This window comes from Heteronotia binoei, chromosome 20 (assembly GCF_032191835.1).
Source record: "Heteronotia binoei isolate CCM8104 ecotype False Entrance Well chromosome 20, APGP_CSIRO_Hbin_v1, whole genome shotgun sequence".
NCBI classification, from domain to species: domain Eukaryota; kingdom Metazoa; phylum Chordata; class Lepidosauria; order Squamata; family Gekkonidae; genus Heteronotia; species Heteronotia binoei.
This window is the reverse complement of record NC_083242.1, coordinates 12,197,374-12,225,094: the sequence shown is the minus strand read 5'-3', so window position 1 is coordinate 12,225,094 and position 27,721 is coordinate 12,197,374. Positions and strand designations below refer to the sequence as shown.

General features: G+C 49.0%; 1 protein-coding gene across 1 annotated transcript in view; it reads left to right on the top strand.

Moving 5' to 3' along the window:
* The window catches only part of AP5Z1 (adaptor related protein complex 5 subunit zeta 1), a 36,155-nt gene that overhangs the window by 1,405 nt on the left and 7,029 nt on the right, over positions 1 to 27,721 (top strand). Inside the window, exons 2-14 of the mRNA XM_060260819.1 lie at positions 1,010 to 1,147; positions 3,842 to 4,028; positions 5,136 to 5,280; positions 7,801 to 7,910; positions 10,813 to 10,981; positions 12,931 to 13,071; positions 16,607 to 16,644; positions 16,748 to 16,910; positions 18,599 to 18,777; positions 20,450 to 20,592; positions 22,008 to 22,154; positions 23,303 to 23,414; positions 26,614 to 26,711. Coding sequence (XP_060116802.1) covers positions 1,010 to 1,147; positions 3,842 to 4,028; positions 5,136 to 5,280; positions 7,801 to 7,910; positions 10,813 to 10,981; positions 12,931 to 13,071; positions 16,607 to 16,644; positions 16,748 to 16,910; positions 18,599 to 18,777; positions 20,450 to 20,592; positions 22,008 to 22,154; positions 23,303 to 23,414; positions 26,614 to 26,711 — 1,770 coding nt within the window. The remainder of the gene's footprint in view (positions 1 to 1,009; positions 1,148 to 3,841; positions 4,029 to 5,135; positions 5,281 to 7,800; positions 7,911 to 10,812; positions 10,982 to 12,930; positions 13,072 to 16,606; positions 16,645 to 16,747; positions 16,911 to 18,598; positions 18,778 to 20,449; positions 20,593 to 22,007; positions 22,155 to 23,302; positions 23,415 to 26,613; positions 26,712 to 27,721) is intronic.

Genomic DNA, 27,721 nt, shown 5'->3' with positions numbered 1-27,721 from the left:
TAATACTTTTGATCAGGACCAACCAGAACAATATGATATGTGTGCAGAGGTATCCTATGCCTTTTGTTTTGGGATTTTCATAAAATCCTTTCCTTCAATAATTTTAGTGCAGTTGCATTTCACAATGCAGTTGTGGTGTCCTAATACTTGAGAGCTTTGATCTGAAAGGATTCCTCTGTGTGTTCAGGAATTTACAAAAAATGCCTGCGGCTTTGTGGGAGTTTCTCCCCCACACCAAACTCACTGATTTCAGGAAGTAAATTGTTTCAGGTTTGCACTACCTGCCCCCCCCTCCAATTTTTTTTATAAAGTTCCTTTCACTCCAAATCTTTGAGTGGAGAAATATTATTCATCTGCCCTTCAAATTCCAGATCTGAAGCATTGGGTTTGATTGTCCCAGTGCTGATGGATTTTCATAATGAAATTTAGGAGTGTCTTAAGCTAATAAAGAGCCCCGTGGCGCAGAGTGTTAAAGCTGCAGTACTGCAGTCCTAAGCTGTGTTCACGACCTGAGTTCGATCCCTGGCAGAAGCTGAGTTTTCAGGTAGCTGGCTTGAGATTGACTCAGCCTTCCATCCTTCCGAGGTCAGTAAAATGAGTACCCAGCTTGCTGGAGGAAAGTGTAGATGACTGGGGAAGGCAATGGCAAACCACCCCATAAAAAGTCTGCCGTGAAAACGTGAAAGCAATGTCATCCCAGAGTCGGAAATGCCTGGTGCTTGCACAGGGAACCTTTCCTTTCCTAGTCAAGCTAATTAAGGGAGCTCTATGGACCTGCTTCATCCTGAGCCGGAACACTAGTTCATCTAGCTCAGCAGTGGTTCTCTGATGTTCCAGGCAGGTTTTCCTTATTCTGCTGTCTGAAATCTGGTCACCAGGGGTGTAGGAGGTAATGCAATATATTTGCTCATGGCAAAAAAAGCTGAGATTTTGCTAGCCTGACTTTTCTTAATGTCTGTTGCTGGAGGTACCTTACTTAATTAAACAATTTGATGTTTTTACTTACTAGGAAAATCCAGGATGAAGAACTGAAAAAATTCACTTCTCGAATCGCAGGCCTCCTCCAAAATCAGGATTTTGGGAATGAAACTATTGATTGCTTGCAAAGATTATTCCTTATTGTCTCAGCTACCAAATATGGACGAAAGTGAGTCAACATAAATGCTGATCTTTTTGGGGGGTGGGTGGGAAGGATTCAGGCAGAAGTTTGTCACCCTCCACCCACAAGCTCAGTTATAGAAGCATCCCAAGGGCTTCTGCTGAAGTGCAATACCTCTGCCTTATTTTACTTTGGGCTGGTAACTTTTTAGATTGCGTGTGTTGAATTAATTGGCTGTTTAAGATAATCTGGAGGCGGTGGGAGCGACCAGCATAAACGGCTTCAAGAAGGGATTGGAGAAACATATGGAGCAGAGGTCCATCAGTGGCTATTAGCCACAGGGTATAGATGGAACTCTCTCTCTGGGGCAAGTGATGCTCTGTGTTCTTAGTGCTTGGGAGGGGCACAGTGGGAGGGCTTCTAGTGCCCTGGCCCCACTGTAGACTCCCTGAGGACACCTGGGTTTTTTCGCCACTGCGTGACACAGAGTGTTGGACTGGATGGGCCATTGGCCTCATCCAACATGGCTTCTCTTATGTACTTTTAAAATGCAGGTAAGCAGCACTGCATCAGCCATGACCAGGCCCGTAGCCACGATGTGGGGGGAACGGCCCCTCCATCCAACCCCCCTCGGACCTTTTTGGCCCCCCCTTTGCCCCCACTCTCTCTGCCGCTACTTTTCGCCCTGCGGCTCTGGCGGCCCCACCCCCCTCCATGCGGCACCTTCCCCTCCCACCCACTTACCCACCAATGGGGCGAAAAAGTAAAGTGTGGGCTCCTGCGGCTTGTGCAAGGCGGCCCCCCCCCCGCCTGATCATGTGATCACCGGGAAAAGCCGCATGGAAGCCAGCAGTGTCTACGCTGGCTTCCCGGCGTGATCAGCAAGTTAAGCACTGGGGTGGCCAGCGCTGGACTTGCTGATCGCGCCGGGAAACCGGCATAGACACCACCAGATTTCGTGCGGCTTTTCTCGGTGATTGTGTGATCGGCCGGGGCGGGGGGGGGCGCCTTGCACGAGCTGCAGGAGCCCACACTTTACTTTTTCGCCCTGTTGGTGGGTAGGTGAGTGAGTGGGTGGGTGGGAAGGAAAGAGCTGCGCGGAGGGGGGTGGGGCTGCCAGAGCCACGGGGAGAAAAGTGGCGGTGGGGGCCACCAGAAGGGGGCCCCCCCATCCAAAAATTTTTTCTGTGGGCCACCCCAACTGGAATTTTCTGGCTACAGGCCTGGCTATGGCTATCTTACATTAACACCTGAACAACGGGAGATAACAGAAAGGGTCTGAAATCTCACTGTTCCCACCTCCATTCCCTCACTATCTGCCTGATCTTTTTGCCTGTCTGCCCTCTCTTCTAGCTGGTTCTGTCTCCTCCTTTCTGCTTGCCCCACCCACAGCTGTGCCCACTTTCCCAGTTCCCATTTTGCCCACAGCTTGCCCTCCCTGCTCCCATTTGATACTTTTCAGCTCTGTTTTTCCCTCTTCCCACCCTGCTGGCTCTGCTTCTTTCTTTCCCTCTCTCCTCTCTCCTGTCCTGTCTATGGCTGCTTTTTCACTCATCTTTTCCCTGCCCTCCCCCCTTCCCCCACCCTCTGCCAGCACTCCTTGTGCTGATTACCAGCTCATAGGTGGAATTTCAGGTTGCCCAAAGTTGTTTCTCAAAATACTTAAAAACACATTTTTCTGCAATCCGGAAGATCCTGCGACTTCTCGGGATGCTTTTGATCCACACGCAAGGTGGATGGGGAGCTCCATGGTGCAGAGCGGTAAAGCCGCAATACTGCAGTCCAAGCTCTGCTCATGACCTGAGTTTGATCCCAGTGGAAGCTGGGTTCAGGGAGCCGGATCAAGGTTGACTCAGCCTTCATCCTTCTGAGGTCGGTAAAATGAAGACCCATCTTGCTGGGGAAAGTTGTAGATGACTGGGGAAGGCAAGGGCAAACCACCCAGTAAAAAGTCTGCCGCGAAAATATCATGATGTTGTAAGCTGCAGTCCCAAGCTCTGTTTTCGACCTGAGTTTGATCCTGGCGGAAGCTGGGTTCAGATAGCCAGTTCAGGGTTGACTCAGCCTTCCATCCTTCCAAGGTCAGTAAAATGAGGACCCATCTTGCTGGGGAAAAGTGTAGATGACTGGGGAAGGCAAGGGCAAACCACCCCGGTAAAAAGTCTGCCAAGAAAACGTCACGATGTGACATCACCCCATGAGTCAGTAATGACCCAGTACTTGCACAAGGGACTGCCTTTTTACCGAGGTAGTCACTGCATGGCTATTAAATACTCACTTGGGCTTAATCTTTAGTTTAGTTTGGGCATGAGCCATGTGAGGGAGAGCTGAAGAAAATGAGAGAACCCCCTTTCCCACTACCCTTTCCTCCTTTCCCTTAACCTTATATAAAACAAATAAACTGTTATAACCGGATGAGAAAGAAAGGATTTCAAAACTGGTGTTATGGCAAGCTGCTGGAAGGTTCCATCGAGTCCCAGCCAAGTCCTGGTGACCCCTCATGGGGTTTTCAAGGCAAGAAGATGTTCAGAGATGGTTTGCCTTTGCCTGCCTCTGTGTTGTAACCCTGGAATTCTTTGGTGGTTTCCCATTCAAGAACTAACCAGGCTTGAGCCTGCTTAGCTTCCAGGAACTAACTAGACTGGACTAGTTTTGAGCAATCCAGATCAGAGCGTTCTATCAATAGAATGTTTTTTTAAAAAAGTCAGCCCTTTCCCACCCCCCCTGTGGCCTTTTCTGCAGATTGGATGGCAAATTTGTGGAACTCCTGCAGGCAGCGTTGCAGCCGCCCAAGTCCTCCAAGCAAGTCCAGGTTTTGTGTGCTGCAATCCTGAGAGAAATGCTGCCGGGCAACGACCTGTCTGTGTCTTGGGATAAGATCCAGGACACCGAGCTCTTGAGTCTAACGTTCCCCATCATGTTGGCCCAGGTAAATGAGCATCGTCTCGGACTCCCTCTGGTTCATAGAATCATAGAGCTGGGACCCCCAGGGTCATCTAATCCAGCCCCCAGCACAGTACAGTAAATTCACAAATACCTCACCCCTCCAACACACACATACATCCCAGGGGTGGAATTCTAGCAGGAGCCTTGGCATATTAGGCCACACACCCCTGATGTAGCCAATCCTCCGAGAGCTTGCAAAAAAGAGCCTTGTAAGCTCTCAGAGGATTGGCTACATCGAGGGGTGTGTCACCTAATATGCAAAGGAGCTGCTGCCTGCATCCCTGCCTGCATCCAAAGTGACCCCTGCTCCATGCTCAGAAGATGGCAAAACCCTTCAAGATCCCTGGTCAAACTGGCCTGGAGAAAAATTGCTGACCAGCCTTGAAGTGGTGACCAGCATTTCCCTGGGTGTGCAAGATCCTTTTCTTTTATCCTCGCAGTTTCATTACAGCCCATTTCTCGCCATGGATTTTGGAGACGATGCTCAAAACAATAGCATTTTTGCAATGTTTGGTTTATTTAACGGTCTCTGAGAACTGACCCCTCTCGCTCTGAATGAGTGCATCGAAATCTGAGGACAATGTCTGCTGTAGCAAGCTTGAGTAAGCTGACTATACAGATGTGTGTCTGTAAGCTGCAAACCTGCTTTTGATTTATTGACATTCATTACAGAAGTCTCACGGTCAGTGCTTTTCGCCTAAGACTCAGGGGGAGATATGAAATGGCTGGGCATTGGAAGTTTTTGTACATAAATTGTTTCATGTGCTGGTCAGCTAATGGAGAAAATAGAGGCTTTGCTCGGTAGCTCCTGTGCGATTGAGCAAGCCTGGCAAAGCAAACTGACGCAGAAGGAAGCAAGAGAGGGAGAAGGAAGCAGATGACAGTGAGTTGCTTGAGGGCCTGATAGGAGCCTTCTAGGGGCCTGATCCAGCCCTCTGGCCGCATGTGTGACACCCCTGCTCTAGAGGAGAACTTGGCTCCTAGAAACAGTTTTGCTCCCAAACGACCCTGATGCACAAACTCTGCCCAAGCGTCTGGATTTGTCCCTTGTGAGATTCCCCAGTGTTGAAATATCTGCTCTCTTTGCAAGGGCAATGCAAAGGCAGAGGCAGAAGCCGTGGGGCAGCGGCTGGTCAGAGCCCTGGAAGGCAGACTGCCCGAAGGCCAGAGCGCTTGGCATCTCCTGCCTCTCCTGTCAAAGGTTATCAGCCTGGCGCCAGCAAGCCTCAACGAAGGTAAGCGCGAGGATGTTAAACGCCATGCAGTGAATGGCCACCTCATTTGAGGAAACGGGGATGTCACGTGCACAGTCTCTGACCATTTAGAGCTGGGTTGGCCAAACTGTGGCTTGGGAGCCACATGCGGCTCTTTCACACATATCGTGTGGCTCTCGAAGCCCCCACCGCCCCCATTGGCCAGCTTGGAGAAGGCAGTTCTCTCTTGAAATCACTTCTCCAAGCCAAGTCAGCCAGCAGCTTGGAGAATGCATTTAAAGTTAAAGTTGCTTTCTTTCCACCTCCCTCCATCTATTTGCCTTCCTTCCCTCCCTCCCAGAATGGCTGACCCAAAGCCATTCCAGCCTCTTTGGCCATTTGTTTCATCTTTTGTGAGACCTCTCTTCTCTCTTACCTGGGCTCAGAGCTGTAGCAAGTTAACCTTTTTGGAAGGTAATCTCTGTTCACGACAAGTTAAATGCACCGACGTGAACGTATCACATAAGATGTGCTTCTGTTTTTGTAAGTAAAATTTCTTTCTCTTGTTGCCTTTGGAGTCAGGTCATCTTTGTAATTTGTTTGAACAGCATTTTCCCCTTAATTTGGAAACGTGGAGGAGGGGGGGTACTATGTGACGCTTTTGTGCTTCCAAGGCAATTGATTCCTTTACATTTGTCACTACAAACTTGGTTCCTCATTATTGAATTTATTTCCAGCAACAAATCACTTTTAAATGGTTCCTAGCCAATAGAATTGTTGATGTTAAGTTTCTTTTCTGTTACAAGAATGTGCTAGTTCTGCATTTGTTACTTAAATTTTATGTTTGATTTCCCATATAATTTTCAGTTTTTTAACATTATTAAGGCTATAAACTCACCCTCTGTTACAGAATCTTAGTTTTATAAAAAAAAAAAAAGGTAAAGGTAGTCCTCTATGCAAGCACCAGTCGTTTTCGACTCTGAGGTGATGTTGCTTTCACGTTTTCATGGCAGACTTTTTACGGGGGGTGGTTTGCCATTGCCTTCCCCAGTCATCTACACTTCCCCCCCAGCAAGCTGGGGACTCCTTTGACCTACCTCGGAAGGATGAAGGCTGAGTCAACCTGGAGCCGGCTACCTGAACCCAGCTTCCGCTAGGATCGAACTCAGGTCGTGAGCAGAGGGCTCCGACTGCAGTACTGCAGCTTTACCACTCTGCGCCACGGGGCTCAGAACGTTTATAAAATTGTATGATTTTTCCTGCTTGGCTCGATAGACAAATTTCAGTTTTACCCTTTGAAGAATTTTGTTTCTCTCAATTCAAAAGTTATTTATTTAGTAAACTTATATTCCGCCCTTTCCCATAAGGCGCTCAGGGTGGATCACAACATAGATTGGACAATAAAAACCAACAAGTCAATTTTAAAAAATATAATAAAATCAAAATAGCAGAACGATAAAACTAAATAAGATGCATCACCGGTGGAAAGGGCACATTCCACAGTTTTTGGCCCAGGAAGAAGTGATGGTATTAAAAACAGATTCAGCACCTCAACAAACTATAAAGCATGATGTCATAACTATAAAGCATGATGTCATAACAAGGGAGGCTGACTGATGAAATAGTTGGTGGAATAGGACACCCGCTGTCTCAACCAAAAGGCTGGTGGAGCAGCTCTGTCTTACAGGCCCTACGAACATTGTTACACCTTACATCGTTTAATACTTTTCTAAAATGTATTTCTGTGCAACTTTATATTCCATTTCCTCCCCCCCTCCCCCCAGAAATAAAAATTTAATTTGAGGGAAGGAAATAATTCTTCACCGTGGCGCAGAGTGGTAAAGCTGCGGTACTGCAGTCCAAGCTCTGCTCACGACCTGAGTTCAGTCCCGGCGGAAGCTGGGTTTTCAGGTAGCCGGCTCCAGGTTGACTCAGCCTTCCATCCTTCCGAGGCTGGTAAAATGAGTCCCCAGCTTGCTGGGGGGAAAGTGTAGATGACTGGGGAAGGCAATGGCAAACCACCCCGTAAAAAGTCTGCCATGAAAACGTCATGATGCGTCATCACCCCAGAGTCGGAAACGACTGGTGCTTGCACAGGGGACTACCTTGACCTTTTTAAGATATTTGATTTATATCCCACCCTCCACTCCAAATCTCAGAGTCTCAGAGCGGCTCACAATCTCCTATACCTTCCTCCCCCACAACAGACACCCTGTGAGGTGGGTGGGGCTGAGAGGACTCTTACAGCAGCTGTTCTTTCAAGGACAACTCCTGCAAGAGCTATGGCTGACCCAAGGCCATGCCAGCAGGTGCAAGTGGAGGAGTGGGGAATCAAACCCGGTTCTCCCAGAGAAGGGTCCGCACGCTTAACCACTACACCAAACTGGCTACATCTCCTAATGGCTGGCCTGCATTCCTTGTGCATGCTCTTGTCCCTCAACAAACCAAGATTATGATCCTTGCTGCTTCTTCCTCCTGCCGTACGATTGTGATGTCGCTTTGCCAGCAGCTCAGCGGGGTCCGTGTGTCTTTCTGACGAGCTGTGTCGCTTCCACCCCACAGACCAGATCAACCTTCTTAGCAAGCGAATGGTGGACTGGCTGAGGTATGCCAGTGTTCAGCAAGGAATTCCCCAGTCCTCCGGAGGCTTCTTCAACCCCCGCGCACGGCAGGTGAGAGAAGGCCAGATGACCCGGCCGAAAGGTTTGCTTCTCCGTCTGCTGGTTCCAGAGTCATTGACAGGCCCAGCCCGTGGCGCATGGCGACTCAGGCAGGCTTGATGCCCCCTGCTGCCCCCGCACCCCCCTCCGCAGTGCCTCCCCCTCGCTCTCTCCCAATCTTTAATGCCCATGGAACCTGCTGAATAATTACCTAGGTTGTTCTGATGCAGATATTTTAAGGAAGCTTTGGATGGGTGTGAATCCACAGGCCACTATTAGCTGTGCTAAATTTTTCTCAGCAGCTTGTAGAATTCGGCATGAGATTTTAGGTAAGAGATTCTAAATTTTAGAGCTATAAAATAGGTCCACTTCTTATGTGTGGATTTTAAATGTTAAATCTTAGAGATATTCCTGTTATATTTAGGTCTATTTTAAATGTTAAATCTTAGAGATATTCCTGTTATAGTTAGATCAATTTTATTCTTAAATGTTTTGTTGAATGGTTTTATGCTTTTGATTTGCTTTTGATTTATGCCATTGGCCGAATGATTTATGCCATTGGCCGAATAAGTACTTTTTCACCCAAAGGAAGTACTTTTTCACCCAAAGGAAGTACTTTTTCACCCAAAGGGTGATTAACATGTGGAATTCACTGCCACAGGAGGTGGTGGCGTCCACAAGCATAGCCACCTTCAAGAAGGGGTTAGATAAAAATATGGAGCAGAGGTCCATCAGTGGCTATTAGCCACAGTGTGTGTGTGTGTGTGTGTATATATATATATATATATATATATATATATATTTGGCCGCTGTGTGACACAGAATGTTGGACTGGATGGGCCATTGGCCTGATCTAACATGGCTTCTCTTATGTTCTTATGTTCTTATTCTTAAATTGACAATCCATCGAACCCATGGAACTGGCAGTGAAACGTCAGCTCCCGGGCCTCTTTCAAGGCGCCCCTCTCCCCAGTCAATCAGCTGATCGGCGGAAAAGCAGCAGGGAAGCCGGCGCTCCTATGCGGGCCTTCCAGCGCTCTCCGGACTTTCAGCACTGGGCTGGCGGCGAAAGGCAGGATCAGCAAGACGCTGGAAAAGTGACTGCCGCTGCCGCCGCTTCCTCCCCATTTCCTTCCTGGATCGTGGCAACTAGTGATTTGCCTAGGGGGCGGGACTGGGGCCGATTTTGGCAAATGCCTAGTTTGCCTAGTGGGCGAGCCAGCCCTGGTCACTGGATGCCTTGAACTCCTTGGCTCAAAGGAGAGGTGTGCCAGAGGTCTCAGGTTCAGTCCCCGGCATTGCCAGTGAAAGGATCAAGTAGGAGATAATGCAAAAGGCCTCTGCCTGAAACCTTGGAGAGCCACTACCCCAGACTACCAGTGATGCACTTTATTTAGGGACCGTCTCTCCCTACACGCTCCCCAGAGGATACCTCGATCGGGATCTCAAAATCTATTGGCAATCCCGGGGCCAAAGGAGGCCAGACTGAAGACCACCAGAGAGAGGGCCTTTTCGATTGCAGCCCCCTACTGGTGGAACCAAGTGCCAGAGGGAGTGAGGGCCTTGCGGAACCTTGTTCAGTTCCGCAAGGCCTGCAAGACCGCTCTCTTCGGGTCGGCTTTTAATTGACGCGGAGCCTACATCGTAGGAAACGGGAGAAATGCCGTCGCCGCTGAAAATATACAACATCTAATGCAGGGGTCCTCAAACTTTTTAAATAGGGGGCCAGTTCACTGTCCCTCAGATTGTTGGAGGGCCGGACTGTTGTGGTGGCTGCTGTTACTGTACAAGGCCGCGGGCCGTCAGTTCTCCGTCTTCTGCATCTCTCTCCCTTCCCCACACCACACACCCCAGCCTGGGAACTCACCTCACCTCGGTATCGCCTCACACTCTGTCTCCGCCGCCTCAGCCCAGTGCCGGAAGTGTGCGTTGCTAACGCGAGTTTAGGTCAAACGTCACTTCCGGTCTGATTTTGCCATAACCCGGCGGACCGCATAAACGTCCACAGCGGGCTGCATCTGGCCCCCGGGCCGTAGTTTGAGGACCCCTGATCTAATGAGATTAGCACCAAACAAATTTTGATTGTTTTGAATGGCAGAACCTGCAATTTTATAATATGTATTGTTTAAATTTTTGCTAGGATTTTATGCTGTGAGCCGCCCTGAGCCTGCTTCAGCGGGGAGGCCGGGGTATAAATCAAATCAAATTGATAAATAAATTTATTGCTCTGTTGTTCTTACTTTGTTCAATTTTAATGCATTGTTTTAGTTCTGAATGGTAGGTTTTTATTGTTGTTAAGCTTATGCTGTGATCTGCCCTGAGCCCGCTTATGGGAAAGGGCGGAATAGAAGCCTACTAAATAAATAAATCAAAATAAGAATAGACAATGCTGACTTTGATGGACCCAGGGTCTGATTCAGTATAAAGCAGCTCCATGTAGCAATTACCTTACAAAGGAATTTCCAAGGGAGATTAGAAAAAGAGGCTGCTGAATTGCAGCTGTTAATGAAGCTCGAGATGATGCATCCACCGGGACTGAATTGAGACTTAGGTTTCCTGTCTTGTTACCAACGCTGATTTTTCCACACCTAGGACCTCTCTGCATATCACATCTAATCCCGTCGCACCCGCTATTCTCATTTGGCTGCTGACGTCATTTGGCATCTGAAATCGCTTCACTTTCCAATATATAGGACAGGTGGGCTCACATTTTAGCTGTGTCGGAAGAAACTGAGCCGTGACTTCCAAAAACACCTACCTGCTACCAATTCCGTTAGTCTTTAAGATCCTGCTGGATTCTTACTCGTTTCTACTGAGCTCCACGTGTTCATGTATGTATGGGAGCAGGCAGTGTACTGCTCCTTACGACCCACAATCACACCCTTTCTTCTGCCCTCTCTGTCTCCCCTCGCAGCCTGGCCCCATCACAGAGGTGGACGGGACGGTCGCCACCGACTTCTTCACCGTGCTGTCGGTCGGCCAGCATTACACGGAGGACCAGTGGCTGAACATGCAGGCCTTCTCCATGCTGCGGAAGTGGCTCTCGTGCTACGGGTGTGGCGGGGCGAGTGGTCTGAACTCAGGTAAGGGTTTGGGGACTCGCCTGGAAAAAGAGGGTGTGAGGTCACGGTCGCCCGTGGCTGAGCGAAGGCATGAACTGGGCAATTTCTGCCTAAATGGACGTGGGACAGTTGGCTTATGTTTATCCCATTTTCTGACTCAAAACATAAGAAGCATCGCTGAGCACTGGGCAGGAAAAGGAGCTGGAGGCTGCTCTGTCTCCAAAGGGGGAAGATGGCATTTGCTAACCCTTTCCTCCCACACCGATCAAGGTGGGCAGCCGTGTTTTGTCTGAAGGAGCAGGACTAAGGCTGAGTCCAGTGGCACTTTGAAGATGAACAAAGTTTAATTCTGGGTAAGCTTTCCCATTCAGGCACACTTCCTCAGATAGCGTAGGAATGGAAGGTAACAGTTCAGGCTTATAGACAGAGGCGGAACAGCAAAACAGGAATATCAAGTTAAAATTGGCTAAGATAAGTAAGAAAATGTCGGATAGATGTTGGAAATGTAAAAAACGTGAAGGTTCTTTCTTCCATATGTGGTGGACATGTGAAAAAGCGAAAGAATTCTGGAAGATGATACAACAAGAAATCTCCAATATTTTGGGCTATGATTTTAAGAAAATTGCAGAGACGTTTTTACTTGGATTACAATTAGAAAAATTTCCAAAAGAAGATAGGACTCTAATTTGGTACCTGTTATCAGCTGCTAGGACTTTATACGCGCAGCTTTGGAAGCAAGAAAAAATACCAGAGAAATGGGAATGGACCATGAAAGTTTTATTGTGGTGTGAAATGGAAAAATTAACCAGAACACTAAGAGACTATGACTTAGAGATATTCAAAAGGGAGTGGAGAAAATTTAAAGGATATATGGAGAAAACTTGGAAAGTAAAGAAACATTGGACAATTTTTTAGTTGTAAGAATATATATATTGAACTTTGAGCAGTTAGAAGTGCCTTTAGTATTGGTTTGAACTTATAACCTCGGGGAAGTCAACATTGGAGGGAGGGGGGATGGAAATGTCATATGGGTTAATGGGGAAAAAAAAATTAAGAAATAGTTAAGTTTTGTAACCATATGCTACCAATAAATTGTTTAAACCAAGGAATATCAAGTTAAGTTTATCCGGTCAACAGTTGTTTGGATTTAACAGTGAAGCAATAAATATGCCAAGATAGGAGATAAATGTGTGAAAGTGTCCTTTCTAATTGTGGGATGGTAACTGAGACTTCATTGCTACTGAGACTCCTTAATTAATTCCAGACGACTGTGGACCATATAAACTTGTTATTCCTGTTTTGTCTCTGCATCTCTTAAAACATCTTCATCAGGTCACGTGTTAATTTGCTGTTCAGCCTCTGTCTATAAGTCTGAACTGTTGCCTTCCATTTCTGCGTATCTGAAGAAGTGTACCTGCCTGGGAAAAGCTACCCAGAATTGAACTTTGTTGATCTCAAAGGTGCCCCTGGACTCAAACTTGGGTTTGCTTCAGACCAACACGGCCTGCCCCCTTACCCAGAATTCAACTTTGTTAGACTTAAAGTTGCCGCTGGACTCAGACTTTGTTCTACTGCTTCAGACCAACACGACTATCCCTCCTGAATCTCTCTTACCTGCAGGGCTCTTTTCCTAGGAGGAGCTCCTCTGCATATTAGGTCACGCCCCCCTGATGTAGCCAATCTTCCAAGAGCTTAGAGGGCTCTTCATACAGGGCCTACAGTAAGCTCCAGGACTCAGTTTCCTTAATTTGGGCAACATTTTGCTAATCCATCCCTTACTTGTCTTACCATCACTTACCAACGTTGTCTTACCATCACTTACCAACATGTTGCTAATCCATCCCTTACTTGTCTTACCATCACTTACCAGCATTGTCATACCATCACTTACCAACATGTTGCTAATCCATCCCTTACTTGTCTTACCATCACTTACTAATCCATCACTTACTCCTCTGTTTCCCCCGCAGATGACAAATCGGAGGTGGACGGCTCAGTCATGTCGATGGTCTCGGTCACCTCCAGCTCCAGCCGCTTGCTCCCCCCAAAAGAGCGCTTGAGGGAGAAGGCCTTCGAGTACTGCCAGCGGCTTCTGGAGCAGAGCAATCGCCGTGAGTTGAGGTTGTTTATGTTTAATTCGATTTATGAAAGAAGGCAGATTTCGCAGTTGCTGCTATCTGGGCCTCCATCGTCAGGGAGGCCTCCCATAGAACCCCCAAGCTTCTGACCTTGGACGCCATTGTCAGTGGCGCCCCGTCAAAAGTTAGTAAGGGGATTTCCCTGCCCAGGCCGCCGCGACTCAGGCAAAGGACCTCTGTCTTCGTCGGGTTCAGCTTCAGTCAGCTCGGCTTAAGCCAACCAGCCATGGCTTTCAGTGCCTGATCCAGGCTTTCTGGGACATCGTCAGGTCGGCCGTCCATCAGTAGATAGAGCTGGGTGTCATCAGCATACTGATGGCAACCCAGCCCATCCCTCCGGATAATCTGGGCAAGGGGTCGCATGTAGATGTTAAACAACACTGGGGACAGAACCGTTCCCTGAGGCACACCACAGTTAAGTGGGTGTCTCCGGGACGACTCTCCCCCAATTGACACCCTTTGTCCCCGACCACATAGGAAAGAGGAAAGCCACTGTAAGGCTAGACCCTGAATCCCTGCGTCGGTGAGGTGGTGGGCTAGCAGCTGATGGTTGACCATATATTGGCCACTGTGTGACACGGAGTGTTGGACTGGATGGGCCACTGGCCTGATCCAACATGGCTTCTCTCATGTTCTTATGTGACACAGGGTGTTGGAATGGAAGGGCCACTGGCCTGATCCAACATGGCTTCTCTTATGTTCTTATGTGACACAGAGTGTTGGACTGGATGGACCACTGGCCTGATCCAACAGGGCTTCTCTTATGTGACACAGAATGTTGGACTGGATGGGCCATTGGCCTGATCCAACATGGCTTCTCTTATGTTCTTATGTGACACAGAGTGTTGCACTGAATGGGCCACTGGCCTGATCCAACATGGCTTCTCTTATGTTCTTCTGTGACACAGAGTGTTGGACTGGATGGGCCAATGGCCTGATCCAACATGGCTTCTCTTATGTTCTTATGTGACACAGAGTGTTGGACTGGATGGGCCACTGGCCTGATCCAACAGGGCTTCTCTTATGTGACGCAGAATGTTGGACTGGATGGGCCATTGGCCTGATCCAACATGGCTTCTCTTATGTTCTTATATTCTTAATGCTGTCAATAGGTCTAACAGCATCAGGACCGCCGAGCTGCCTCGATCCAGATCGCTTTCAACTAATTCACGCACTTTCAGTCCACTTTGCAACTGGGTTTGACACTGCAAAATGGCAGCATCCGCTTGCAAATGGTCGCTGAAGTGGATTGAAACGGCATTATTTAAATTCCATGAAAGTGCTTTTGCTTTCTTCTCTGTGCACAGGCCTGGCTGGTTTTTGGTGAGGATAAACAGGGGGATCGCTCTTACCCCTTCCTGTTTCCTACATCCTCCAGCCCTCAGTGACTTGTGGGGCACCCAAATAACCATTATGTCAAGTTTCTAGCCCCTGTGGCTCCAGAGAAGAGTTTGAAAGTCTGCATGCAATTTCTGCTGAAGTTCTAGAACCCCGAAAGGGCGCAGGGTGGGGTGTTCTAGTGATCAGGGACCTACACCCCCCAAAAAAGAAAAACCCCAAAGACTTTCTGACATTCCAAAACCCCAGGGTGTGAAGCTTACAAGCCTGCACTCTTAACTTTTTCCTCCCCTCACCCCACAGTATCCTCACAACCAGTGTTCCCTCTAAGCCCTCAAAATCTACTGATGATCCCCAGCCCTAAAGAGATCTGGCTGTCCTCAACAAGCGCCAGGACTTTTTCAGTTGTGGCCCCAACCTGGTGGAACTCTCTGCCGGAAGACACCAGGGCCCTGCGGGATCTTTTACAATTCCACAGGGCCTGCAGAGCAGAGATGTTCCGCCCGGCTTTTGTTTGAGGACAGTGGCAGCTGCCGGGTTGGCACCCCCCTCCCTCCCCTCTACTTATGGGGGGAACTACTCCCAATGCCTGGAAGGTGACGTCACAATGTAAACAGGACCACGGAGGAGAGACTAAGCCACAACAAAAAGAAAAAACTCTCCGTGCAAAGTGCAATTTTAACTTATTGTGAATAATAAGTATCAAAATACAAAACGAATGTTACCAGTACAGATCACCAAGTTAAAACCTCATAAGTTACTCAGTGCTCCTACTGCCCTTATGTGACTGAAAGCCTCTAAATTACATTCAGTCCAGTATTAAAAGTAGGTGGTCAAAGGGAGGTCCACTTTGCAAGCCGTTTCGGATCTCAAATCCGAATAGTACTTACTATGGCGTTCCTGCTATTATGCGTGCTAATTAGAGAAAGCTAGGGTGAGTGACTCAGACGGTGAGACATATATAATTTTCATATTTTTCATGTTATGAGTATTTGTAGTATGCCCTTTCTGTATGTTATGTGGTTATTGTTTTGTAGAATTCTTTTGGCACTACTGGACCTGGAAAACTGTTCAATACTCATAAGAATGGTCCCTGGAAGAAGGATTTGAGAGTCAAAAGCCGTTTGCAAAGCGGACCGGTTCTCCATTTGACCACCTACTTTTAATACTGGACTGAATGTCATTTAGTGACTTTCAGCCACATAAGGGCTGTGGGAGCGCTGAGTAACTTATGAGGTTTTAACTTGGTGATCTGTACTGGTAACATTCGTTTTGTATTTTGATACTTTTTCTGAATAATAAGTTAAAATAATAATAAGTTAAAATTGCGTTTTACACGGAGAGTTTTTTCTTTTCGATTGTGGCCCAATGCCTGGAAAGCAGAATTACAGCACACTATATAGTAGGTTCATTGGGTTGCAACTGTTTTAAATGACTGGTTTTATTGATTTTTATGTGTACCTTTTGCTGTACATTGCCTAGAGCCCGGCATTGGCCGGGATGAGGCAATTCATCCATTTAATAAATAATAATAATAAGCGGAGTTAGTGTGAGCTAGCGCAAAGATTTTTAGCCTCTAGCTCACACATCTCACACGTCCAGGCAAATAGGTGTGAAAAACCTCGGCTTGAGACCCCGGAGAGCCGCTGCCAGTCTGAGTAGACAATACTGACTTTGATGGACTGAGGGTCAGATGCAGTATAAGGCAGCTTCGTATGTTCATATCTTTGTCTTAGCTCAGGAAGGATGACCCCAGAGGACACTGACTGATGCAGTCGCTCACCACTTTCATGCCAGGAGCTCACAAAGAAGAATTTTTGCTCACAAGACTCTGCAGCTTAGAGGGAACATTGCAGTTTATATCAGGAAGAACTGCCTTCAGCTTTAGGTCTCTTGGTTTGGGGCCTGTTGATTACTATGTGAGCTATGCTTCCTCTAGGGCTGTGGAGTCTTGTGAGCAAAAATTCTACTTCGTGAGCTACTGGCGTCAAAGTCATGAGCGAGCGATTGGGCTGCTGCCTCAATTAGTTTGCTCTGCGGCCATTTGTCCTGAACTAAAATGAAAACGTGCAAGCCGTAGGTTTAAAAACTGTGAGCTAGCTCACAGTAAATCAGCTTCACGGGAACACCGTGATCTAGGTGTCTGAATTTGATTTGTTCTGTCTGCCAGGGGCCCTGAAGAAGGCAGATGCGGAGCTACAGAAAGCGGTAAGCCAGCTAGGGGGCGGGGGACTGGGACTCAGCCACAGACTGGGACCTGTCTGGAATTTCTGATTCAACAGATCTCTCTCGCTCTCACTTTCCCCTGCAGTGTCTCATCGAAGCCGTTGCCGTAATGGACCTAATTTGCAAGCAAGACTCCTCCTATGTCTACCGCTCCCTCTCCTGCCTGAAGATCTTGCACGGCCGGATCAGCGGGGACCTTTCCCACGCTCGAGCGCTGCTGCCGATTGCCCAGTTCTTCCTGAACCACAGTAAGCAGAGCAGGGGTCCCCCCCCCCCCCCCCCGCCAACCAGGGGCCTGCAAAGCAGTTTTAGAACACGGGTGAGGCGAGGCGGGGCTTCCGATTGGCCCTTGGAGAGTCGATTGTCTGCGCAGGTTTTTTAAAAACGTTGCTTTGGCAGTAACTGCCACTACAGAACAAGGATCTCCCCCCCCCCCCTTTAGTATTTTTGCATATGTGTTTGCTGGCGTGCCTGGAGGTTTGGTGACTTCTGACATCCCTTAGTGGGGCTTGGGCATTTTAGAGAGGTGGCTTGCTATTGCCTGACTTTGCGTCCCAGCCCGGGTATTCCTTGGACGTCTCCCATCCAAGTACTTAGAGGTGGCTTCCTATTGCCTGACTCTGCGTCCCGGCCCTGGTATTCCTTGGAGGTTTCCCATCCAAGTACTTAGAGGTGGCTTCCTATTGCCTGACTCTGCGTCCCGGCCCTGGTATTCCTTGGAGGTTTCCCATCCAAGTACTTAGAGGTGGCTTCCTATTGCCTGACTCTGCGTCCCGGCCCTGGTATTCCTTGGAGGTTTCCCATCCAAGTACTTAGAGGTGGCTTCCTATTGCCTGACTCTGCATCCCGGCCCTGGTATTCCTTGGAGGTTTCCCATCCAAGTACTTAGAGGTGGCTTGCTATTGCCTGACTCTGCGTCCCGGCCCTGGTATTCCTTGGAGGTTTCCCATCCAAGTACTTAGAGGTGGCTTCCTATTGCCTGACTCTGCGTCCCGGCCCTGGTATTCCTTGGAGGTTTCCCATCCAAGTACTTAGAGGTGGCTTCCTATTGCCTGACTCTGCGTCCCGGCCCTGGTATTCCTTGGAGGTTTCCCATCCAAGTACTTAGAGGTGGCTTCCTATTGCCTGACTCTGCATCCCGGCCCTGGTATTCCTTGGAGGTTTCCCATCCAAGTACTTAGAGGTGGCTTGCTATTGCCTGACTCTGCGTCCCGGCCCTGGTATTCCTTGGAGGTTTCCCATCCAAGTACTTAGAGGTGGCTTCCTATTGCCTGACTCTGCGTCCCGGCCCTGGTATTCCTTGGAGGTTTCCCATCCAAGTACTTAGAGGTGGCTTGCTATTGCCTGACTCTGCGTCCCGGCCCTGGTATTCCTTGGAGGTTTCCCATCCAAGTACTTAGAGGTGGCTTCCTATTGCCTGACTCTGCGTCCCGGCCTTGGTATTCCTTGGAAGTTTCCCATCCAAGTACTTAGAGGTGGCTTCCTAGTGCCTGACTCTGCGTCCCGGCCCTGGTATTCCTTGGAGGTTTCCCATCCAAGTACTTAGAGGTGACTTGCTATTGCCTGCCTTTGCGTCCAGGCCCTGGTATTCCTTGGAGATCTCTCATCCAAGTACTTGCCAGGGTCAGCCCTGCTTCGCTCCCAAGATCTGACGAGATTGGGCTTGCCTGGTCTATCCAGGTCAGAGCAAGGATCCTCAGTTTTTGACGGAAGATACAGTGAGGCAGCCATTTTTGTGGTTGCACCCGTTGTGCTGTGTCGGAATTCCAAATGCAAAAAGGTTGGGGACCCCTGAAGTCGAGAGTTGTTGACTTTCCCCCACTGGTTTAGATCAGGAAAGTGCCCTTTTGCCTCCAGTCAGGCAATGGGGAGGAGCAGAAGTCAAAAGTCCTTTTGGGGCAGAAGTCAATTCCTGGATGTATCCCCCCTGCCCCAGGTGAGACGGCGGCTGTCGACTCGGAAGCAGTATACAAACACCTGTTCACCAAAGTGCCAGCACAGCTCTTCCATAGCCCGATGCTGGCTTTCGAGTTTGTCCAGTTCTGCCGGCACAACGTTTCTTTCTTTGAGGAGAATCTCTCCGTCTTCCGCCAGAGCATCCCAAACCTGTTCAAGGTAGGCTGCCCCCGGGGCTTTGTCGCGGGTCTGTCTCTGATCTCTGAGAGAGCCGGTGGGATGCAGTGGTTAAGAACAATGGATTCTAATTGGGGAGAATCAGGTTTGATTCCCCACTCCTCCTCCTCCTCCACATGCAGCCAGCTGGGTGACCTTGAGTCAGCCGCAGTTCACTCAGAGCTGTTCTCTCAAGAGCCGTTCTCTCAGAGCTCTCTCAGCCCCACTTACCTCACAGGGTGTCTGTTGTGGGGAGAGGAAAGGAAGGCGATGATCAGTTGCTCTGAGATTCCGAGTGCAGGGTGGGGAAGAAGAAGAAGACTGCAGATTTGTATTCTGCCCTTCTCTCTGAATCAGAGACTCAGAGCGGCTCACAATCTCCTTTACCTTCCTCTCCCACAACAGACACCCTGTGAGGTAGGTGGGGTTGAGAGAGCTCTCCCAGAAGCTGCCCTTTCAAGGACAACTACGAGAGCTATGGCTGACCCAAGGCCATTCCAGCAGCTGCAAGTGGAGGAGTGGGGAATCAAACCCGGGTCTCCCGGATAAGAGTCCGCACATTTAACCACTACACCAAACTGGCTCTCTCTGGGTGAGCTTGGGTCAGTCACCGTTCTCTAAGGGCTGTTCTCTTGGAGCTGTCTCAGTTCCACCTACCTCAGAGGGTGTCAGTTGTGGGGAGAGGAAGGGGAGGAGAACATAAGAGAAGCCATGTTGGATCGGGCCAATGGCCCATCCAGTCCAACATTCTGTGTCACACAGTGGCCAAAAAACCCAAGTGCCATCAGGAGGTCCACCAGTGGGGCCAGGACACTAGAAGCCCTCCCACTGTGCCCCCCCAAGCACCAAGAATACAGAGCATCACTGCCCCAGACAGAGAGTTCCAACGACATGCTGTGGCTAATAGCCACTGATGGACCTCTGCTTCAGATGTTTATCCAATCCCCTCTTGAAGGAGATTGGAAACTCAGCTCCTTTTCTTCTCTTTCTTCTTCTTCTGAGAAAACCCTCCATGCTTCCACCACAATTAAAACACCGGCACCTAAGCCATAGAATCTTTGCAGTGACACATCAACCCATTTTCCCCCAGGGGGCCTCGTCTGCTCCTACTGAAGAGGAACCCCCGGGCACAGTTTGGGAGCCATTAACCTAGGTCTGGTCCAGTCTGGAAGCCGACAGATAGCTAAATTAAATGCACATCCATTTCACTCACCCACAACTCTTAATCCTGAGGCCTTTTAAACCAGCCGAGCCCCCTCCAGCTGGAGATGTGCAGAATATTTCACTGATCCCTCCAAACAGACGTAAGCCCGGGCTTTTTTTGTAGCAGGAACTCCTTTGCCTATCAGGCCGCACCCCTCTGATGTAGCCAATCCTCCAAGAGCTTACAGGGCTTCTGTACAGGGCCTACTGTAAGCTCTTGGAGGATTGGCTAGATTTGGTGTGTGTGGTCTAATAGGCAAAGGAGTTCCTGCTACAAAAAAAAGCCCTGACGCAAACCGTCGACTTATGCAATGCTCCACGATCGTGGGGCAGTTCACCTCCACAGGGAGAGTACAAAGTGACATCAGACAACCAATCAACCTTTCTGATCCCGGGGGGGAAATCTGCTCGGGATATCAAGGGAGAGCTCTCCTAGCTGTCGCAAATGTGTTTTGTTTCTCCCCCACTGCAGTTCCTTGCATGGAACAGCCCAGCCCTGATTGCTGAATTCATGGACCTTCTACCAGCCCTGCTCGGGGCAGATAATGCCGTGGAGATCTTCCATCTGTTGCTGGACCTGCCGTGTTTAACGGCCGCCTTGGACATCCAGTTGAGGTACCATACCATAGACCTTTATTGGCATTAATGCAAGAATACAGTATACTTTAAAACCAACAGCGACACTATAGAATATAATAAAACCTTAAAAAAACGGCAAAAGTTAAATGACATAGAATAGCAGTAGGCTGTGCATGAGCAAAAGCCCCTCTGATTTGGATCGCAACCTGTAAAAAGCAAGCAACGTGAGGAGTGACAAAGTTGTGTTTCCCGTGGAGTAGAAAACGAACCTTGGCATTGTCAGAAAGGTCTTGATGGTCAGAAAGCAGTGCATCTAGATATCTTGCACGTGGACTGCTATAAAAAGGGCAGTCCAAAAGAACATGAGGGACCGTTTCGATGACTCCTTGACTACAAGGGCATCGTCTAAGATTGCGGGAGATTCTGTGGTATCTTCCGAAAAGGATGGCCGATGGTAATGCATTAAATCTAGCCAGTTGAGGTAGCGGCGCTCTCCCCTCCTTCCTCTTATTTCCCGTGGAAAGGCAAAGGCGTGGTTTCTTTATTTTATTTTATCGTATTTTTATCCCACCCTCCCCTGACGGGCTCAGGCAGCTAACAGCAGTTAAAAGCAACACATAACTTTAAAACAAATACAGTAAAAACCATAATACATATAACATTTACAAATGTCAGGGGCTCCAAGATGCGCGTCGATATTACTAGTTGTTATTTGGTGCTAAATTCACTGTCATTCCTGGACGTTGTTTAGCGCTCTATCGATCCGTATACTAGTATCGGCCAGGCTGTCAGTATTCTGGAGTAGCATCCGCCTCCCCTTAGTTGTTAAAGGCAAGTCTAAACAAATCGGTCTTACAGGCCCTGCAGAACTCTTTTCGGGGAGGGCATTCCGCCAGGCAGGGGCCATTATCGAGAAAGCCCTGTCTCTTGTAGTAGCCGGCCGAGCTTCCTTCGGCCTGGGAATCGTAAGAAGGTTTTGAGAAACTGAGGAGGTTTTGAGAACCTGAACATAGTGTTCAGATGACCCAATGAGGCTGAGAGGGGGGGAAAGATATAGGAGACTGTAAGCCGCTCTGAGTCTCTGATTCAGAGAGAAGGGAGGGGTATAAATCTGCAATTCTTCTTCCACCACCAAATCAGACCCTTGGTTCATCAGGGTCAATATTGTCCACTCCAACTGGCAGTGGTTCTCCGGGGTCTTTCACATCACCCACTGCCGGGTCCTTTTGGAATTGGAGATGCCAGGGATTGAACCTGGGACCTTCTGCATACCAAACGGATGCTCTGTCACTGAGCCACGGCACCTCCCCAAAGCAGCGGTGGTGGGGATCCGGACTGCATTTGCACACTTGCAGGAATTGGAGGGCGACGTGCACTCCAGGTCTTCTCAGGGTTCCTATGGACAGGGCAAGCAATCCAAGAGCTCACGTACGTCCCCAACCTTTTCCTAGGTGTGCCCAGATGCCGATGTCCGAGCGAACCGCTTTGGACCCGGGGCTGAAGCCATCCACCTGCCTGGAAGCCTTCCGTCACCCCCAGTACCGGGGCCTCTTCCAGTACCTCCTCCGGGCCGAGTCTGCTCCAGGAGACGCTGGCAGGTAAAAAAAAAAAAAGGTTGCCAAAGCAGGCGGATTGGGCGCTTTGCTTTTGGGGCTCCCTCAGCACAGGGCCTGGTGATGGAGCGATGCTACTGGCACAGGCTGAAGTCTTGCTAGATAGGATGGGTGTCTTGCAGCTTTCATAGCCTTTGAGGCATGCCATAGCAACGGGGCTCTTTTGGTTGATAGGAATTGTGAGTGTGGCTTTCCATGAGCCATGGATTGAGTACCTCTGGATTAAATCTATCTTGTCTGTCTATCTATCCCATCTATCCTATCTCATCTATCCAATCTATCTGTCTAGTCTATCTATCTAATCTATCTAAGCCCAGCAGGAACTCAGTTGCATATTAGGTCACTCCCCCTGATGGCATGATTGTTTCACTTGGCTTTTTGTGGGAAAAGCCCATTTTCATGTTAGGCCACACCCCCTGATGGCACCATTGTTTCACGCAGCATTTTTTGTGGGAAGAGCCCAGCAGGAACTCATTTGCATATTAGGCCACACCCCTTGATATCACCATTGTTTCATGCGGGGCTTTTTTGTGGGAATAGCCCAGCGGGAACTCATTTGCATATTAGGCCACACCCCTTGATGGCACCATTGCTTCACACGGGGCTTTTTGTGGGAGGAGCCCAGCAGGAACTCATTTGCATATTAGGCCACACCCCTTGATATCACCATTGTTTCATGCGGGGCTTTTTTGTGGGAAGAGCCCAGCAGGGACTTATTTCCATATTAGGTCACACACCCCTGACACCACCATTGTTTCACATGGGTTTTTTTTAAAGAGCCAAGCAGGAACTTATTTGCATATTAGGCCACACCCCCTGACACCACCATTGTTTCAAAGGGCTTTTTGTGGGAAGAGCCCAGCAAGAACTCATTTACATATTAAGCCACACACCCCTCGATGCCAAGCCAGCCAGAACTGCGTTCCTGCTCAAAACCCCCCCTGGTTTTGGTGGATTTCATCCATCTCCAAAGAGACACTCCACACGGCACAGAAGTCTTATAACTTAGCACTGGTAGACCAGGCTTGTTTTACAACAAAAGTCTCTCCCAGTCTGACCAAAGGGAAGGGAGTTTTGGGCACGGCCAAGAAGTCCCCAATTCTGATGGCTTTTTGCTGCTATCCCACCTCCAGGTTGACTCCCCTCCGCCAGCTGCTGGCTGCCATGGGCAGTGCCCCCCGCGTGGGGTTGTGTGCCGAGAGCGTCCCTGTCTTGCTGCAGCTCTTCTTCGGGGTGGTGGCTGAGGTATGGCTCCTCTCTGGGCAGAAACTGAGGGTTAAAGTGATCAACTAACCATGGATTAAAGCACCACAGATCTGGCATTTGCACTCAGCTAAAAGGGAGTGGTAATAGTGTTCGGATTTCTGGCAAGGTGAGGGCAGAGCTTGTGATGTTGGGACGTCCCTGGCTTTTCTGATTGGCCTGTTAAACCAGAGGACTAAGACAGTTTCCCTCTCATAAGCACATAAAAACAAAACAGGAGCCCTGCTGGATCGGACCAATGATCCATCTAGTCCAGCATCCTTCTCACACAGTGGCCAGCCAGTTCCTCTGGAAGGCCAACAACAGGGCAGAGACCGAGGCCTTCATAAGAACATCAGAAGAGCCCTGCTGGATCAGACCAGTGAGAGCCCATCTAGTCCAGCATCCTGTCTCACACAGCAGCCAACCAATTCCTATGGATGGCCAATGACGGCATAGAGGCTGAGGCCTTCATAAGAACATCAGAAGAGCCCTGCTGAGCTAGACCAGTGGTCCATCTAGTCCAGCATCCTGTCTCACACAGTGGCCAACCAGTTTCTCTGGAGGGACAAAAACAGGGCATAGAGGCTGAGGCCTTCTTTGTTAAGAATAGAAGAACCTAAGAACAGCCCTGCTGGATCAGACGAGTAGTCCATCTAGTCCAGCATCCTGCCTCATGCAGTGGCCAACCAGTTCCTTTGGAGAGCCAACCACAGGGCAGAGAGGCCGAGGCCTTCATAAGAACATCAGAAGAACCCTGCTGGATCAGACCAGTGATCCATATAGTCCAGCATCCTGCCTCACAAAGGGGCCAACCAGTTCCTTTGGAGGGCCAACAACAGGGCGCAGAGGCCTAGGCCTTCCCCCGATGTTGCCTCTTGGCCTTGGGATTCAGAAGCTGGCTGCCTCTGAATGTGGAGGTGGCTTGTAACCATTGATGAATCTTATCCTCCATGATTCTATCTAATCTCCTTTTGAAAGCTGTCTATGCCTGTGGCCATCACGACATCCTCAGGCAGCAAATCCCACATTTTCATCCCTCTCTGTGTAAAGTAGTATTTCCTTTTGCCTGTCCTGAACCTACTGCCCATCAGCTTCACTGGATGTCCTCAAGTCCTAATATTTTGGGGGAAAGTAGAAAATGTTCTCTTTGTCAACCCTCTCCACCCCATGCATAATTCTATAAACTTCATTCAAGTCCTCCCTTAGTCGCCTCTTTTCTAAACGGAAAAGTCCCAGCCTCTTCGGCCTTTCCTCACAGGGAAGGTGCTCCAACCCCCAAATAATGTTTTTTTTCCCCCCTCCTCTACTTTCCCCAGCTCTGCAATGTCCTTCTGAAGATACGGTGACCAGAACTGCACACAGGATTCCAAATGAGGTCACCCCATAGATCTGTAAAGGGGCATTACAACATTGGCTGTTTTTATGGATAAAAGGAAGTCCTTCTTCACCCATAGGGGGATTAACAGATGGAATTCACTGCTACAGGATGTGGTGGCAGCTGCAAGCATCGACAGTTTCAAGAGGGGATTGGATAAGTGTATGGAGTAGAGGTCATAAGAACATAAGAACATAAGAGAAGCCATGTTGGATCAGGCCAACGGCCCATCAAGTCCAACACTCTGTGTCACACAGTGGCAAAAAATGTTATATACACACATACACTGTGGCTAATAGCCACTGATGGACCTCTGCTCCATATTTTTATCTAAACCCCTCTTGAAGGTGGCTATACTTGTGGCCGCCACCACCTCCTGTGGCAGTGAATTCCACATGTTAATCACCCTTTGGGTGAAGAAGTACTTCCTTTTATCCGTTTTAACCTGTCTGCTCAGCAATTTCATCGAATGCCCACGAGTTCTTGTATTGTGAGAAAGGGAGAAAAGTACTTCTTTCTCTACTTTCTCCATTCCATGCATTATCTTGTAAACCTCTATCATGTCACCCATCAGTGGCTATTAGCCACAGCATATTGCTGGAACTCTCTGTCTGGGGCAAGTGATGCTTTGTATTCTGGGTGCTTGGGGGGGCACAGTGGGAGGGCTTCTAGTGTCCTGGCCCCACTGGTGGACCTCCTGATGGCACCTGGTGGTTTTCTTTTTGTGGGGGGGGGGCACTGTGTGACACAAAAGTGTTGGACTGGATGGGCCATTGGCCTGATTCAACACGGCTTCTGCTATGTTATGTTATTCTCAACCCCTTTCCTAATGACCTGTGATACAGAGTTTGTCTTTTTCTCCCTTTCTGACAATACAAGAACTCGTGGGCATTCAGTGAAATTGCTGAGCAGTCAGGTTAAAACGGATAAAAGGAAGTCCTTCACCCAAAGGGTGATTAGCATGTGGAATTCACTGCCACAGGAGGTGGTGGCAGCTACAAGCATAGTCAGCTTTAAGAGGAGATTGGATAAAAATATGGAGCAGAGGTCCATCAGTGGCTATTCGCCACACTGTGTGTGTATGTGTATATATATATATATGTGTGTGTGTGTGTGTGTATACACACATATATTGGCCACTGTGTGACACAGAGTGTTGGACTGGATGGGCCATTGGCCTGATCCAACATGGCTTCTCTTATGTTCTTATGTTTTTCACCACTGCAGCACACTGGGTCGACACTTTCATTGAGCTGTCCGCTACGACCCCGAGATCTTTTCCCTTCTCAGTCTCAGCAAGGTCAGACCTGAGGATGGGATTTTTTTGTCCTTACCAACCCTAAACTTCATTTGCCACGCTGCCGCCCATTCGCACAGTTTGCAGAGGTCCCCTTGGATCTCTTCACAGCAAGCCTTAATTTTCAACATCCTAAATAATTACGTGTCATCGGCCCAGGGCTTTTTTTTAATAGCAGGAACTCCTTTGCATTTCAGGTCACTCCCCCCTGATGTAGCCAATCTTCCAAGAGCTTACAGGGCTCTTAGTACGGAGCCTACTATAAGCTCCTGGAGGATTGGTTACACCAGGGGGGTGGAGCCTAATATGCAAAGGAGCTCCTGCGACCAAAAAAGCCCCTCAGTCTGCCAACTGGGCCGCTATTCTGCTCACCCCTCATTCCAGATCATTTATGTATAAAGAGTACCAGCCCAATACTGATTCCTCTTGGACTCCACTGCTTATTTCCCTCCATTGTGAGAACTGTCCCTCGATTCCTCCTCTTAGCTTCCTGTCATTTAACCCGTTTTCAATCTCTCCTGCTTCAGTTTGCGGACGGAGCCCTCGCCAACAAGCTGGTCCTGGCATTGCTGGAAAGGAGCAGCCAGCTCTACGAGATCCCCGCTTTCAAAGCCGAGATGCACCAGTGAGTCTGAGATGGGAAGAGACCGGGCGTGTTAACGCACAGGCGCTTTCCAAAGGAAGGGCTGGGGAGCAAAGTACCAGCAAAGTCGTGGAAGCCCCTGAAGGATGCAGTGGAGGATGCCGACCTTTGAGAGCCAGTTTGGTGTGGTGGTTAAGAGCGGCGGTCTCAAATCTGGGAGAGCTGTGTTTGATCCCCTGCCGCTCTTCCACGTGCAGCCAGCTGGGTGACCGTGGGCCAGTCCCCGCTCTCTCAGAGCTCTCTCAGCCCCACCTACCTCACAGGGTGTCTGTTGTGGGGAGAGGAAGGGAAGGGAATCGTAAGCCACTCGGAGATTCCTTTATGTAGTGAAGAGTGGAGAATAAAATCAACTCTTCTTCTAAAGCCTTCTCCCCTCTGTGCCGGACAGAACATGATCATAGAATCAGAGTGGGAAGGGACCTCCAGGGTCATCTAGTCCAACCCCCTGCACAGTGCAGGAAACTCACAAACACCTCCCCGTAAATTCACAGGATCTTCATTATAGAATCATAGAGTTGGAAGAGACTTCCAGGGTCATCTAGTCTAACCCCCTGCAGAATGCAGGAAACTCACAAATACCTCCCCCTAAATTCACAGGATCTTCATTGCTGTCAGATGGCCATCTAGCCTCTGTTTAAAAACCCCCAAGGAAGGAGAGCCCACCACTCCCGAGGAAGCCTGTTCCACTGAGGAACCGCTCTAACAGTCAGGAAGTTCTTCCTAATGTTGAGCCGGAAGCTCTTTTGATTTAATTTCAACCCACTGGTTCTGGTCCTACCTTCCGGGGCCACAGAAAACAATTCCACACCATCCTCTAGATGACAGCCCTTCAAGCACTTGAAGATGGGGATCGTATCACCTCTCAGCCGCCTCCTCTCCAGGCGTGATGTAGCAGGGGTGGCCAACGGTAGCTCTCCAGACTTTTTTGCCTACAACTCCCCAGCCGGTTCTGGGGGAACCGGATTTGATCCCCACTCCTCCACTTGCAGCTG